Genomic DNA, 16,525 nt, shown 5'->3' on the forward strand with positions numbered 1-16,525 from the left:
TAACTCAAAATTCAGCTTTATTGCTGGACTCCAAAAGAACAAACAAAAACTGGGGCAAATTAGACACAACGAGACAGGAGAAGCAAAACTAAACACACCGAACATGGAACGCAAGACTGTCAGAATAAAACAGGAAACACTAAGACGTAGACTAACTCACAACATGACATTTTTTGCTGAGAGGAAAGAACAGTCAGGGAAGCTAGATGGATTAAGGAGGCAACGGGAGGAGATAACGAAGAGGACGCAGGAACAGTTAACGGACACAACACACAGAGAGACAGCGAGAGAGCAATGATTCGAGACAGCACAAGAGAGCGAGAGGAGAGACATGATATGACGGAAACATGGGATAAACATGACAGGCAGGGGAGGCATGGAATTAAACATAAGGAGGAGAACATGGAAACAGAAAAAGGAAAGAAGACACAAGGACACTCACATAAACAGACACATACACAGAGTTCACAATTAGCATAATTTCTGACAGATTTCAAAGGGAGCCTTCAGAAGTTGTTGCTTCCAGACAGTAATACCAGCCTAAACACTCTTACGGCCAAATGGGCTTTAACTAAGTGAGTAGTAATTGATGCAGACAGGAGATGTTAATATGTATACAACCTGCATCCTTTTGGTAGATTATACCAACAAAACCTTTGGTTTCCTGTCGGTGGGTGATGGTAATATTACTAGCTGTTCTATTAAAATGTCATTTTTACTGTAGCGTAATTTCTTTTTCTAGCAAAACTCAGAAATGAAGCAGAGTAGTCGTATCTGACATTGTTGACTAAAAAATATTGTTGAATTTCAATAACCGAAAGACATTGTTGTCCAGCAGTGTGAACACAGACGTGACATTTCTATCCACACTCAAAATGCAAAGCTGAATGTAAAAATTCAGTATATAAGCTTTTACCATTTGGTGAGCATTTGGTAACTTATGGTAATATATGAATATATGTATATATATGTATATATATATATATATATATATATATATATATATATATATATATATATGTATATATGTGTATATGTATATATGTATGTATATATATATATATATATATATATATATATATATATATATATATATATATATATATATATATATATATATATATATATGTCATCAGTCACTACTGACCTATCCAGAGTTAGGGTTATTGTAGTTTTATTTTAGAAACCTGATAAATCAGACATATTAGAAAGTAGAAGTTGCTACATTTTGAATGAAGTTTCATATAGTTTATCTGCATTTGGGTGTAACGTTCTCCTAATCCTAGATAGGTCACCACTTATCTGGTAGATTTTACAAACTTAAGTGTTTTTCATAGTTATATTGTTTTGTTTGATCTTTCAAAACTCATGTGTATTTTTTTGTCTCGTTCCTGGCTCAATCCATGTGCTTCAGGGGCTTTAATCATCTCAGTAGCATTTGGTCATCATGACACTGTGACCACAGAGCAGCTGGCAGCCACAGGCTGCTTTGTCAGTACCGTTCAGCTTACCATGTCACATCATATAAGAAACTTTTTTAGACACTCAGACATTCATACACAGAAAAGCTTGTGCATCTACAGGAACAAAAATGAGAAGAAAACAGTGACATTTGTTCTGGTGTCCAGGCTGAAGTTAGCTCATATGCAGAGCTATGCACGTAGGAGATCCAAGGTTTCACAGGAGGACATTCAGCAAACTGCATTACAAAGTGCTGTTTAGTGTGTCGGGATGCAGAAAATGAATTCACTTTCTAATGCACGCTATTCTTAAAACTCTCTGCTGAGCTACCTTCTCTCTCTCCTTCTCGCTGTGTCTCTCCATCTCTCTATGGCATGAATCTAGATTTTAGGGAGAATCCAAAGGCCTGCCCCGCGACCACCACCACACTTAACCTCTTCACTAAAAGGCTATAAATGTCAAACTATGGAAAATTCTTTATCCCCTTAATGAGTTTTTAGGGGAATGCATTCCTCTCATTTTTAGCCTAAGCCAATGACCTGCATTATTTAATAATCCGGTTCACTTTCAAGCTATATACAGCCTTGTGTGGCACACCTTGGGATGCAAGATTACAGAGCTTTGATTAAAATGAGCTAATGCTGATTTTTCTAATAAAATGTTCAGGGTTCACGTACACGTTCTCTGTGAAAATATCATTATGACTGTCAGAAATCTCATTGATTAAAAACAAAATTCTCAGCTGTGCTACAAAGACGTTCAGCATAACCAGCATGTTTTCCTTTTCTGAATTTACTTACCCCAGTTCTGGTAATCAGGCTAAGCTGTCAAACAAAGGTGGTTATCGAGGTTTTCCTAAGATATCAATGAGCACATTTGCAGAAAAGATGCATTCTTGGTAATATGTATAAATCACAAACATGGACAGGTCAGCAGCATAGCACCGTATTTTACAAAGACAAGGCTGTAATAGAAATGATAAGAAAAATACAGTCTCGTAGAGGCTCTATGTATCGCTGCCATCAAAGTAGCAGTGTGTGTAGCTTGAAGAAATGTGTACTAATTTGTGCAAATATTAATTATTATCATCAAAATCACTTTGAGCATCCAAGAAAGCAGAAAAATACAATATAAATAAGTCTGTATAAACCCAGGTAATAAAAGCATAAAACGTGATGATCTGATATATCATCATCACGTTTATCATTGTGGACTTCATTGTAACTGCCACGTTCAATAATAGATTCATGCATTGCAAATGAAAGTATTCCTATGGCATGTAGGGCAATGTTCTGTTTTTCTGATGTACACCTGGTGTATTCAAGGATAGATAAAAGAAAGCAAGGGAATTAGCCAGGTTTCTGTCCTAAACAAGGCACTCAAATGTATCTTGATATCAAGCATTAAACGTATCGCACTCTTTCTCTCACTCCAAGAAAGGCAAACACAAAATTTCCCCTATATCTCTGTCTCCAAATCCTTTCCGCCCTCTCTCTTTGTCTTTTTCACAAACTTGCTTTTCTCACCTTTGACAGATAAACTGTACAACAGGGAGTGTGAAACAGGGGACAGCTGGAAAGCGATTGTCTTTTTATGCCATGAGAAAGCACTGCGAGCGTTTAAGAGACAGAATGATTGCTCTAACATCACTCCTCCCTCTCTGTGTCTTGCAGTGCAGTTCAACTTGATTCCTGTGGGGCTCAGGATAGTGGCCATCCAGAGCACCAAGACAGGGCTCTACGTTGCCATGAACAGCGAGGGCTACCTCTACACTTCGGTATGAATAGCGAACACACTTTACGGTCATTTCATGTTTGCTTGCTCCGATAGAGCTAATGCAGATATATGCCCAAAGTTTACAGGCTTATCAAGTTCATCTGTAATTGCTTTTCTTAAATTACTGAGTGACATGTGATAGCTTAGGCCTCAGTCACACAGGAGTACAGAGTGGTTGGAGACTGCTTTAGGGAAAAATCTCCATTACCAGTTTGCAAGTGGTTGCTGGCAGTCACCAGGTAAAACTGGTCTTCCAGCAACCACTTCCCAACTAGTTGGGGAATACATATTTTCTCTAGCGTCTGCAGATTGCCAGATGTGAATGTGGTGACTACTCTTTAAGGCATAATTAACACAGTTCTGCTGATCTATGTGCCAGTTACCATTATAGTGGACTGATAGCAGTGTATTACTTCAGCGAAACATGAATCTCCCTCCATACACACAACTTTTCTAAATAACCAGCTTTGCTCACAGTCAGTGAGGCAGAGGTGGAGACGTCTCAATCTGTGCAACGCTTGTAAAGATCTGTACATTAAACAGTTTCCTGCTCTCGGTCACAGCAGCACTTGTATGCCACCGTTTTTTTGAAAAAGCACAAACGGCGCTTCTGCTGAGGTTTCGTATTGATGTGAAGATAGAAGCAGCAGAGCCACAGATTTGAGCATGGAATAACAGGTGATCAGAGTGCACTCTATCAGGATGCAGAGAAAACTTTTCTTTTTTTTCCAGCTGTTTTTTCCTCCACTTGGCAAAATGGCAAAGTGTGTGAGATCTTGTTTGAAGTGCATCGGTGCGCTCACTTCAAAGTCCATCCAACGCTGCCTTCGCACATACTGCCAGAAATGAGGAGGAGAGGTAAAGGGTGTCTGTCAGGAGCAACAATGCAAAAACAAGCCTGGAAAGAGCGCACATACATAAATCATCCCCCTGTGCTGCCACACATACAGTATGTGAACAGCAGTTTGTCCTTAATTCTAGCAGCTTCTCACTTTGTCAACCACGAGCTGCACTGAGCATTAGACAGTTCTTACTTTACAGTCATCCTGGCCTAGAAATCACATAATATTGAGTAAAGTTAGTTAATAGGTTTGTTACCTCATGTTTGCATGTATAGATAAGTTGAATGTAGCCTCATTGATACTATCTATTGATCGCTGGACTCATTTTGAAGCTTCAACATTAGCATGTTGTCTTTTTGGTGTCAGGAGTGACAATATGTGGATGAGAACTTGTCCACAACCACAAGCAAACTTGGTAAGTGAGCCATGTCCACAGACAGTATGGGTGCAATGCACAGATGAATGCCTGCTAATTAGTAACAGACCAATAAATACTAGAAGAAAAAAAAAAAAATAGGATCACAAAATTATTGGATGAGCTGTAACATGCAGTAGGCGATATTCATTGCCACATATCTCTTGTCAAACACCACAAATATGGTGAAGAGGTCCAGTTCACTTACTTTAACTTAACAATAGTTTAGTTTAGGTTTAGCACTTTAATATTTAAAAAAAAAACTACAAACATATTATATCGTTGGCTGAAACTGGACATTTTAATATGGAATTTAGTGGAAATTGAACACTTTGGAGACTACCTGAAGTGTCAGTTAGAGGAAATGGAGAGGAACTGGCACATTAGCATTTACTTAAAGCTAAACCAAGCTAGCTGTTTTGCTAGGCGACTTTGCAAACTAATGCTACATTAATATCATTATTCATAATTACAGAGACCAGCTGAAAGATGCAATTATAAGTAACTGTAATATCATTTGTTTATGTCAAACAGACTTTGGTTGCTAGCAGTGTGGGGGACACATGAGGGGTTTGTCTAAACGAATCAGTTAATCTGATAATTGACTTCATTATTTCTTTATTAATTTAGTTTTATTATTATTTTTAGAATTTACCTGAATTAACCTGTTTGATAAACAATAACCAACAAATGGAACAAAAAAATAAAAGACTGGATATCTTCATGCTACACTGGAAGTCCCTGAAAACCGGTTGTCAGCTGGCTAACTGAAAAATATTCCTGCAAAGGAATATACCTTCCCCCCTAATGAGACCCAGAAAATGGTCCTTGCATGACTTTTCCAGGGCTTGGAACCATTCCTAGATCATAAAAACCTTGAATACACACACACACCTTCAAACACACAGATGCAGAGGTTATACTTACCCAAGCATTCTCCTGACAAAAAGAAAGGTGACCCATTTTCACTAAGGGAAATAACCACAGGGAAAGAGAGTGTGGAGAGAAAAAATGTTTAAGAAAATCCCTCTGAGATGGGAACAGACGGAGGACAAAGGAGTGGTGGAGGATTTTTTATTTTTTTGCTCTCCCTCACCTTAACTAGCTGCTCTGCTATTGTTCTGCACATGTGAGCCCCAAAGACAGAGATGGGGAAGAAGACCCAAGGCAGGTTTTGTGCTCACCGGCCTCGGGGTCTGGAGAGAGGGAGAGTGGAGTCTTGACATCCTGTTATGCAACCATTAGTGTTTTAGGAGCCTGCATAATTTCTTAAAAGATAGGGGAATTTTAGGAAGTGGTCTCAGAGAGAGAGAGTTTAATATGAACATCTAGTGGAAACTGCTGTGCAACGTGGGAGAAGAAGAAATACTCAGTTGTTGTTTAATTTATCTGCATCCTTTAAAGTTTCATTGTTTTTGGAGGTAATGCCTTTTGGTGGTTGGTTTGTTTTACATTTGCCTTGGAGCTGAAGTTGGAGTTATCTGATAACTGGGTATGAAACATTGGTGTCTCAGTTAAAAGACAATAAGTTCAATGAAAAATGAGCCAATGTTATTTTAACTGGCTGTGTCTAATAGTTAATGAATAGTTAAGAAAAGGCAATATAGAAAACATAATGTAGTAAGTAGTATAGAAGCTCTGCTTAACATAAGCAATTAGACAGTAACTCTATCAGTGTACAATTCAATGAGGTCAAGTTTGCAATCACATGCTATCAGTCAGTGATAAATGTGAGATCTGCTGCTATCAGCTGCAAGCGTTGACATCTACATACACAGAAATTCACGATAACTACTTACATTTGGAGTCCAGCCAGAACAGATCCATACCATGTTTTTAATATTTAACCCCAAACCACAATATGCACATGTGAACCTAAACAAAGCAGTTTCTGTGCCTAACCCAAACCCACTTGCTTTGGTTCCTGTATCTTATCAAACACAGAGACACGGATTAAAAATGAACATAAACTGCGTCTGAAAGGAAAACCTACAAACTGAAAACTGTAGCTAAAAACACATTAACTGAATATAAAAACAAAAAACTAGAGTTCAGAAAAGACTGAGTGAGAGCACGGTTGCTACATTCATCTTTTATGTGCAGTTTGTGGTTACAACACCATCTGCTATGAATTCTGCTTACACCAATTTGTATTGTCCAGAATGAGTTTCTGTCTAAAAGCAAAAAGGATCAGTTGAGGGAAGCGCTACATTAATGTGAAGAATTAGTTCAAAAATAGCAACTGCACAACTAGGCAACCAAGGTGCTTTACAGAAGTGTATACAATGTATCTATACTTTAGTTATATTAGTGTTGACTGAAGTATTCTCCAGCAGGATTGTAACCAAGGGGTGTAAAGTTGTTCCCGTCCTTCTCCCTTTTGTAAAAATAAGAAAAGCTCACACACACGACATCACTGCAGTGGCTACTCCGCATTAATCTTTCATTGGCCTCTGTGGTAGATGTCATGTGCTCTGCAACATGCATGGTAAATAATTCCAACAGTTGTTTGAAAGACCTGAAAATGAAGCATGTTCTGGGTATTTTAGGCAACGGCTCAGACAAATGAGAAAAGTAGTTTTCTGTTTTCTGCCTTGGTCTTCCCCCAGAACTGTAATTTATCTTTATTCATCAGTTGCATCCTTCCCATTTGTTGCTCCTTTGTTGTAATTTTCCTCAGTATTCTCCATCTGATCTGTTCTCATTTTTTAACTCAGCACTCCAGCTCATTTTCCCCACGAGGATCACCGGGATTTAATATAATCACCTAATCTAATTTAATGATGACACCATTTAAATACTTCAAATATTTGTGATGACCTCAGTTTATCTTGCAAGCTGTTTAAACAGCCTCAAACAAAGATTTTGTTTAAGTCAGTGTACTTAATCATATATTTTGCCTTTAATTTGGTGTTTAATCTTGCACGCCAAAAGAGAAAGGAGCCAGTGACAGAAAGGAAGCAAGGAAATAAGTAGATACAAAACGACTGAGTCCCTTAAGCAAATTTTTCTCCTTTCCACAAACAGAAAGGTCAAAGCTTCAGAGCTATCCTTCTCTGCTCTGTAACACAATATGGCTTGGAACCAGGATCCAGTATTAGAATCACACGTTTTTTGAAGTAGAACAAGTTGCAGCAGTCGACCAAGTTTGTTGATTTCTGCGAATAAGTCGTTAAGGAGCAGCATCATAAATGAACTAACCAATCAAGGGGACAGTAAATGAAAAGCTTGAAGGAGTGGTGTGTGCCAGTGGAGCGCATGGCTTCGCCTTCTTGCTGTCTGATGGCAAAGTGTTGAAAATGTTCTGACTCTAGCAGGCACTTAAACCAGTATTTCTCAGGTGGCTAAAATCTGTTTTGCTGCTGTTCATAGCAGCACATGGCTTCACTTTCTAAATCGCTCAATTTTCTGTCTGCTTGGGGGGAAGTTGCCTACAGACATCTATTACTGCTAACGCACTCACTGTGGAACAGACAGCACTTCAAAGAAAGCGAACTGAGTGAAGTATCCCAGCTGAGTGGACAGTTTATCCTGTGAAACGGGTATTATTTTAAAAATCAAAAAGAAATATGACTCATTTCATGGAAATCAGTCAGGGCCTCCCACCTGAGCCCCTCCAAATCTGCTTTGTTTTGTACAATAGCTGTAAAATATCTAATGAAGCCATGCAGAGTTTTGCTTTCATATTATGAAAATATCTCAGTTACAGGCCCTGAAAGTGCACAGGGGAGCACTGAAATGTGGTGCTTTTAAGTTACTTTCAGCCCTCATCACTTCCTAAGCACAGGAGCTAGCCAGCAATGACTCAAATACCAATATTTGCCATTAGAAAACAGTAAACATCTATATACAGTACATGAGGTTGATTGCCTTAGATGGCACTGTGCTGTGACACACACACACACACACACACACATCATGAATAATACATATTTTTTATTATACAATGAACACCCAATTCCACAGCTTGTTTTGTTTAAACAGTATAGACATTCTCTGACAACCAGACACAGCATTAATGAAAGAACCTTCAAAAGAAAAATAAATAGAAATGATTGAAGAAGTATTTTTCTCTCTCGAGTGTTGACTTACCTGCCTCAGCAAGAATAGGCGGCCTTGAGAGATATTTAAAGATCACCAAACAATTTTGCCTTGCTTCTTTTAGCAGTTAGCGAGACAGAAAAGGCTGGGACGTGTGCACGTTGCTGCAAAGTAATCTGTTGTAAAGAAAAATAACACGCTTGTAATACCTTAAAGCATAGGTCAGGAAGTTGTTGTGCACGAGATAAACAAGACAGTGTGGGAGCGACAGGCTAAATGATGGAGCGAATGTCCTTTTGTCCCTACATGAGCCTCTTGTTTCGGGAGGATAAAGTGAGATGATAATAGAGGTGAAAGAAGAGAAGAGGAGTGAGTCACTGCAAAGTATTGGATTTTTTTTTTTTTTTTTGCATTTACATAAAAATATGCAGAAAGGAAATGGGGTTTTGTTTAAAAATGAGATCCTGACTTAGAAATAAGCTTAGAGATTGAATTGAAAGATGAATTAAAAGCTGATACAGATGTAACATTTTCAGGATTTTCTTCCATGGTAGGTGGTTTTCATGAAAATCAGTATTCAAAGCGAGGGCCCCTTAAACTCCTTGAGAATAGAGTGGCCGGTGGGGCAGTTTGATTGACTGGAATGGCTGAATCTTAGCACCAGTAATAACAAACTGGGCTGACTGTTGAAAGGAAGGAAGACGAAAAGATCGGAAGATGCTGGGGAGAGAGAAAGGGAGAAGGATGGCCTGACAGGCCCAGACTTGGACCGAACATAACGTCCCCTCTGGGAGCAACAACCACGGCCATGCTCATCTTTCTTCCCCCACGCTCCTCCTCCCTTAACCCCACCCCCCCACCTCACTTGTATAGCTTTTACTTGCCTGTCAGTCTGTCTTACTCTCTGTCTGAACATTTGTGTCTGTTGGCGTCTCTTGTGGTTTGTCCTTTTCCTGTTCCCTCCTTGCTTTTTGTCACTAGCATATCACTGTCTTGATGTGTCCCTTATCTGCAGTCCTCGTCCTTGCTGTGTCCTCTTTGTCCTCGTCTCTCCCTTTGTCCCGTTCCACCTCATCCTGAAACCTTTCCTTTCTGCTGTCAACCCTCCCTTCTTATACATTTATCCCCTCCAAAAATGCTTTTTATGCTTTGCTGCAGACAAATGAGATTTATTTGTATTTATTCTAGCATACAAATGTTGATGTTGAAAATCACGCAAACATTAGATACCATCTACACACAAATGCAGCATCTTCACTCTTACAGTCACTAGACTGATACTACTGTGTAGGTTTAATTGTTGATTAATTGAATGTGCCAGAATACTGTTCCTGATAGTCCCTGCCCACTTTAAACCACAGCCCTATGAAACCTACGTTGATGCTTTATCTCAGTAATAGCTAAAGCTTGACTCCGTGATCATAACATGCACAAACAGAAACTTCGTTCCTTCAAGAGACAGATAGTCCAGCTGTATGAGGAAAGAGGCCAGATGGTCTGTGTGTATCCATCTGTCTTTACACATCCCCAGCAATACACAATTCCTCTTTATCATCCTCCTGTCGCCTTCACCTCTGCAGTACCTTTATTCATCTGGCCACCATACATCTCTCTTTATTTCCCCATCTAGCACTTCTCTTTCAGTCTCGTCTGACTGCCTACAAATTTTAAATCATGCATATTGAGAAAGCACTTAAGAGCAAATGAGCATGTTGCAGTTATCTGCCCTTCATCCATTCTGATACCAAGTAGTTAGCAAAGAAATGTTTGTTTTAAGTTATTAATATTAATTCTGGGACAGAGAGCAGGCCTGTGCAGGTTTGTGGAGTTCTGTGCAGTGGCTGGGCACTGCTCTTGGAGAACTGGGGCATGTGGTTCAGCTCAGCAGAGGTTAATGGCGAGGGGAAACTCCTTGTCATGGTTCTATTGTCTGAGGCGGCTGGGACCCGCTTACCTGTGGGCACCTCCTGAAAATTGCTTTCTGATAAAAATAGTGCTCAGCCGTGGACCTGGCCCACTTTATTAGTCGTATGCTCTGGAAAAGCCTCCGGGGTAGAGAGATGGCAGCGGAGAGGGATGGAGGAGTGATGTGTGAAAGGGGTGCGGGTGGTGTTTTGAGATGCAGTCACACACACAAAGCAACAAAATGAACCTGTACACCACACACCCACACTCACATTCCCTTGTGCAATTTAGCCACCCTCCACATCCCCACAAACACACATGTGCAACCAGGTATAAACAATCTGACAGAGGCAGGCAGACATAATTGGGCCGGACTCCGATACCCGGGACCGGCTCTGGCCAAGCTTTCCGCAGTTAACAGGGGAAAGTTGGACAAAGTAAAACTTTGCTCGAATGACATTGCGAATATACACCCTGAGGATAAACGAGCAGAGCCCCACTTCTGTCTTCTTTCACATGCGAAACATATTGTACTATCTGAATAAGCTGTTATTGCAGGACCACGATTAAACATAAGTAAGTTAAAGACATATTCCAGTTTCCCTTTTATCCTCTTTAGCTCACAACAACATTGAAAACACAGAGGTTTTGAATTTCACATTTCACAGCTTAAATTTAAGCTTTAATTACTGTAGAAGAACTATATAAAAAACACTTGTAGTTATGGTTTGGGCTAATATAATGACCTTCTAAAGTAAAAAGACTATATTGAGAACCTCTGCTAGCATAGTCTAGTTGATAAAGGATAATCGATGGAAGCAGCTGCATAGACCATAAAACAGTAGGTGTTTAGCTAAGCTGTGGATCCACACTGACCTTCTTCTTGCTCAGACCTTGTAAAAGCAACATCTCGGGATTTCCTTCTTTCCTCCCGCTAATTGTTACAAATGCTAAAGGACTTAATCACATGGTATTAGTCTGAGGTTATTCTTGGTACCTTTAAAATAATACAAATACAGAAAACAAAGAATGCAGCATACAAACTGTTTGTATGTTGTAAACTGTGTTTGTATGTAAAAGTTTGTGGATTGCTGGGAGAAAGGAGTCATAGCAGTGAAAATGTTTGTCCTCTTAGCAGTCAAGCTAAGCTAAGCTAAGCTAAGCTAACTGCCTGACATGCTGAAGATTTGCATTAGTTAGACTAGTTTACCAGCTAGCCTGCTAACTAGCCACTTCTACATATGTTTTTTACACTATGAGCTGACTGTCCCTAGCTTTTTAGTTGGCTGCACTGTTATTATCACCAATTATTTTTGAGAGTAGTTACAGAAATACTTGAAGTACAGTTTATTTCTCTCATGTTGTTGTTCCTTTGTTCCTTCGTTCGTGTTCTCTGCACTGTTTGTGACCTCCTCTAAGCTCTCCACTGGGAACTTATTTTGAGATGCATTGAGGTACAGGTCACTAAATTGCCTTTGGTCACAAGACCAACCCAGGAGAGGAGGTAACAAGACGTGAATTAGAAAAAGGAGAGAGGGGTGGTGAGGAATGCCTGCAGGTAGGCATGTGGAAGAAATGAGAAAGGGATGGCAGAGGAAAACAGTAAAGGAAGATTTCATATCCGCTTTATAATGCTGCAGCTACAGCCAGAGCAGGCACAATAGCCTTGCTATGATTTGACAAGAGTTACGGCTGTCCCAGTGAGCTGAGAGGGTAAATCCAAGTTCTGCATTCTGATCAGTACCAGCAACTAGTAAACACGCGCACACACAAAGGGGGTAACATGCACACAAGCAGACAGCTATATTTGTAGACACATTTTATACAGTAATTTATAGGTACCAAACATAATTTAGAAAAGGTTCAAGTAGCAAAGCCTTTTACTGTAAATTAATTCCTGTAAGAGGGCTTTCCTTTATAAATCTTATGCTGTGGCATTTTGCTGTCATGTCTCACAAAACCAGTTAATTGGGATGGATGGTTTTTGGTGATATAGAAAGTTACCACATCCATCATTGCATTGTGTTCTATAAGAGCAAGCAGCTCCTTTCTCTTTAGAGACTGGCTATGAGGCAGCGTGTATGTATGTATGTGTGTGTGTGTGTGTGTGTGTGTGTGTGTGTGTGTGTGTGTGTGTGTGTGTTTTTTCCCCAAGATATTTAGTTCACTTTGTTTTCCTGCAGAGATGTTGTGAAGACTTCTGTGCGGGGATAACAACACCAATAACTTCTGTGTAGCTCATGAATGAAAATCACTTTGATTTGAATCATTTGTAACTGACAAAATGCAGAGTTTTTGAAGAAGTGTGGAAAGATTAGGTTTAATTCATATTATCAATTTAGCAGTTAAATATTGTATTTTCTATTTGTGACCCACATATTTATCCAGGAAAATCAACAAAATATTTTGTTATTTTGTTTGTTTGTTCCACCACCTTTATAAAGTTACATTTGTATTCGTGTGAAATTCATTGTCTTTTACCTCTGCTTTGCTCTCTACCAATAGCTGTGGGAAATGTTTGGTTAACCAGCTGCTCTATACTCTATAAACTTACATGTTATCTTATGTTTATTTGACCTCTAACAAATACGCTGGCTTTTGTTCACCTTTTTTTCTTTATTTCCCTGCCCGTGTTGCACATTCACGTTTTTAAACTTACAGAGCGTTATTGCCATTTTCATGAGTGTTGCAGGGCTTGAATGCATTAAAGATTTTCATTTCCAATCAGGACTTTCTATTGTTTTAGTCATGCACTGTAACATCAAAATATCATCAAGCCAGGAATGTTTGACTTGAATAAAGTAGCTACAATCTTTCATCCATCCATCCATCCATCCATCCATCCATCCATCCTCTAGACACGGGGAGACTCCACATAAAAAGGACCCCGTCAGATGGTGGAGTCAAACTCAGGATTTACCTTCAAACTGTAATGTAAAATTAGTGTGCAATGTTAAAGGTGCTATTGCACTTGTTGTGAGAATTACCTATTAAAGATTGAAAGCAAGTTACATCTCATTGTTTTTGGCATTCCAATCTGCAACTGTCCATTGACCACTGCAGGCATTTTCAGGAAAAAAAAACAAAACAAAAACCGAAAAAATTATAACAACCCAGCACCACCACACACACACACACACACACACACACACACACACACACACACACACACACACACACACACACACACACACACACAAACGCACTACAGGCTGAGAGGACAGACAGTTAGCAATGACCTGTTAAATACCTTTGTATTTCTCCCAGGTTGCAGCAAATAAACCCTACGTATCCTCAACAGCTGTTTAGCAATTTGCACCTGTCTCCAAGAAAAGACCAAATGTCTGTGAAGGGAGGCTGGAGCTGATTAATGAATGAACACAGGGCTTTCATATGAGTAATTTATGCCACAAAACTGCATAGTTAGACTTAGGAAGTATGACACTTTAGGCTAAACAAGATATTTAACAGAATTAGCCATGTTGTAGAAAATCATCTCAGAAAATCTTTCTGTCGATCTGTGCATCAGTGGAAACAGTGTCTCATATACCATGCTGTATACACCTGGTTCTAAATAGCTTCAAAGCTGCAGCTAGGGGAAAAATGTAAGCTAGCTGTCTTCAGATCTTGTTGGTAAAGTACTGCTAAGCCTCATTAGGATGCCCAATATGTATGTAGCATGTAAAATCATCTGCCAGCTTCTCCTCAGCCCATACTAATACATGTCTATGTGCGCTGTCACGCACAAACTGATGCTCCTGACAGGTGGCAAACTGGCAATTAGTCAGTTCTCTCAACAAAGTCTACTTAGAGTATGACCTGAAAGCTGCCTGCCCACACACACACACACACACACACACACACACACACACACACACACACACACACACACACACACACACACACACACACACACAAACACACACACAAACTCACATACACACACTCCCAGCTCCTGTCCTCTGACCTTCCTCACCCACCCATCGAATCAGAAAATGCTTATGTCTTTTTCTTTGAGTCAGCACTCTTATTTTCCTTTCCACCTTTCTCTCTTTCTTTCTCTCTTTTTCCTGGTCTTTTGCATTTTGACCCCCACCTCACAGCCCAAACTAAGTCTCATCTGGCAGCTAAGATGTGCAGACACGTGACAAAGAAGGAATGGGGTGAAATGTGAAGCAAGGCAGGAATGATACTGAGATAAAGAGAGGATAACAGGGTGGTCGGGGGGTAGAGGCCTAATATAAAAGGAGAGATGAAAAAGATATAAAAGGCAGTGTACAGGTAAAGACAGGTTATCTTTGGTTGCCTTTGGAAAATCCCCAAATGCACAGCGAGGGTCTGGCACTCAAGGTGAGAAGCAGAGGACATCCCTCCCTCCGTATCCCTCTGCTTCTTCCCCCTCCTACACCCGCCTGCACCCTCTCCAGCTGTTCTCATCACATTCGGCTTTTTTGTGTGCGCAGGGTTTTTTTCTGCTTATTACGTGTCTGCTTTCTGCTTCATGTGCACTTGTTTATTCATCTTTTTGTGCAGACAAATATCATGAACATGTGTTTACAGACATTCATCCTGAATATATTTTGTTCCTGTATCTATGTGAGATGCCACAAATGTCTGTCTGGATACCATGACCGTTCATGCCTGATTGAGCTCCTTATGCCGTCCCCTGTAAAAGCCAAAATATTATCAACAAAAAGACGTTGCCAAAAAAAATGTTTCTACTCTCCGTAGGATGGCAACCCAGATGCTCGAGAGGGTTCAGCGAGAGGCCAAAAGGTGGAAAACAGAGGGAAAAGACAGAGGACAGACTTTTAGAAAAAGCAGCTGGGTTGTTATTATCCTGTCAGATAACGAAAAATTCACTGTTCCTTAAAGAGAAATAAGCTCGTTGTATCTGAGAGCAATCTGGATCATGACTTGGATATCCAAATCTGTGGCAGCTGGTGTCCCCCGGTGTCATGTTATTTTATTTATGTTGTCAGATCTCAGTACTTTCCCATGGTTGAGAAAAGTTAACTTTAAACTCAGTGAAGCAATAGACAACAAGTTTTCTTAAAAATAATCACTGTGGGCTGTAGAGGGAAATGATCCTTAGTTCACTGTGTGGTCAGAAGCCTGTCAGCATCCAGTTGCTGTATTAATGGCTTGGATGAACTTGTGGCTCAGGAGGAACAGCAGGGCATCTACTAACTGGAAGGTTTGTGGTTTGATTCTCCAGTCTGCATGACAATGTATTCTGATTCCCAATACTTTTGTGTGAGTGTGTAAATGTTAGGTAGGAAGAAGTGCTTGTGTGAATGATACATGTTGTATAAAGTCCTTTGAGTGTTCAAGTAGGGCAGAAAACTGCTATATAAGAATCAGTCTATTTACAAGAACTACAGTTATTAATTTAGGCAATGTCTCAATGCCAATTGATAATTATGAATAATTCTTTAAGTTGCTGCTTTTGTGCTGTTCAATTCAATTCAATTTAATTTATAGAGCGCCAAATGACAACAACAGTCGCCTCAAGGTGCTTTATATTGTAAGGTAGACCCTACCTTACCCGCCTCGAGGCGACTTTTGTTGTGATTTGGCACTATATAAATAAAATTGAATTGAATTGAATAATACATAGGGTCAGAAGAACCCAACATACAGAGAAAAAACCAACAATCTTATGACCCCCTATGAGCAATCAGTTTGGCGACAGTGGGAAGGAAAAACTCCCTTTTAACAGGAAGAAGCCTCCGGCAGAACCAGGCTCAGGGAGGGCTGGCTATCTGCCGTGACCATAACATACAACCATCTACAAAGTCATTGGACCACACTTCTTAATGTTTGCATTCACATGTCTTCAGTCTCATTGCAACAAGTCTATATAGTCAAGTATGCAGACTGCCTTTAAAAACATCTGTGAAAGAATAGCTCATTCTAGGACCATGATACTGTAATGGGATGCCACTGTTACAATAGGTTAGATCAGGAAACGTCTTCCCTCCTACATGAACTGTAAGTGGTTTTACTGCAGAGTGGAAGCGTTCAGGAGCCACGGCAACTCAGCCACTTTAGGAGTTGTAAGTGAAAAGACAGCTTGGATGGA

At 39.8% G+C, this 16,525-nt stretch overlaps 1 protein-coding gene across 2 annotated transcripts in view; it reads left to right on the forward strand.

Moving 5' to 3' along the window:
• The window catches only part of fgf11a (fibroblast growth factor 11a), a 105,578-nt gene that overhangs the window by 62,813 nt on the left and 26,240 nt on the right, over window positions 1–16,525 (forward strand). For both annotated transcript variants that reach the window (XM_063470219.1, XM_063470218.1), the window contains one exon: window positions 3,135–3,238. In XM_063470219.1, the coding sequence (XP_063326289.1) occupies window positions 3,135–3,238 (104 nt within the window). The remainder of the gene's footprint in view (window positions 1–3,134; window positions 3,239–16,525) is intronic.

Source organism: Pelmatolapia mariae, linkage group LG3_W, assembly GCF_036321145.2.
Source record: "Pelmatolapia mariae isolate MD_Pm_ZW linkage group LG3_W, Pm_UMD_F_2, whole genome shotgun sequence".
NCBI classification, from domain to species: Eukaryota; Metazoa; Chordata; class Actinopteri; order Cichliformes; family Cichlidae; genus Pelmatolapia; species Pelmatolapia mariae.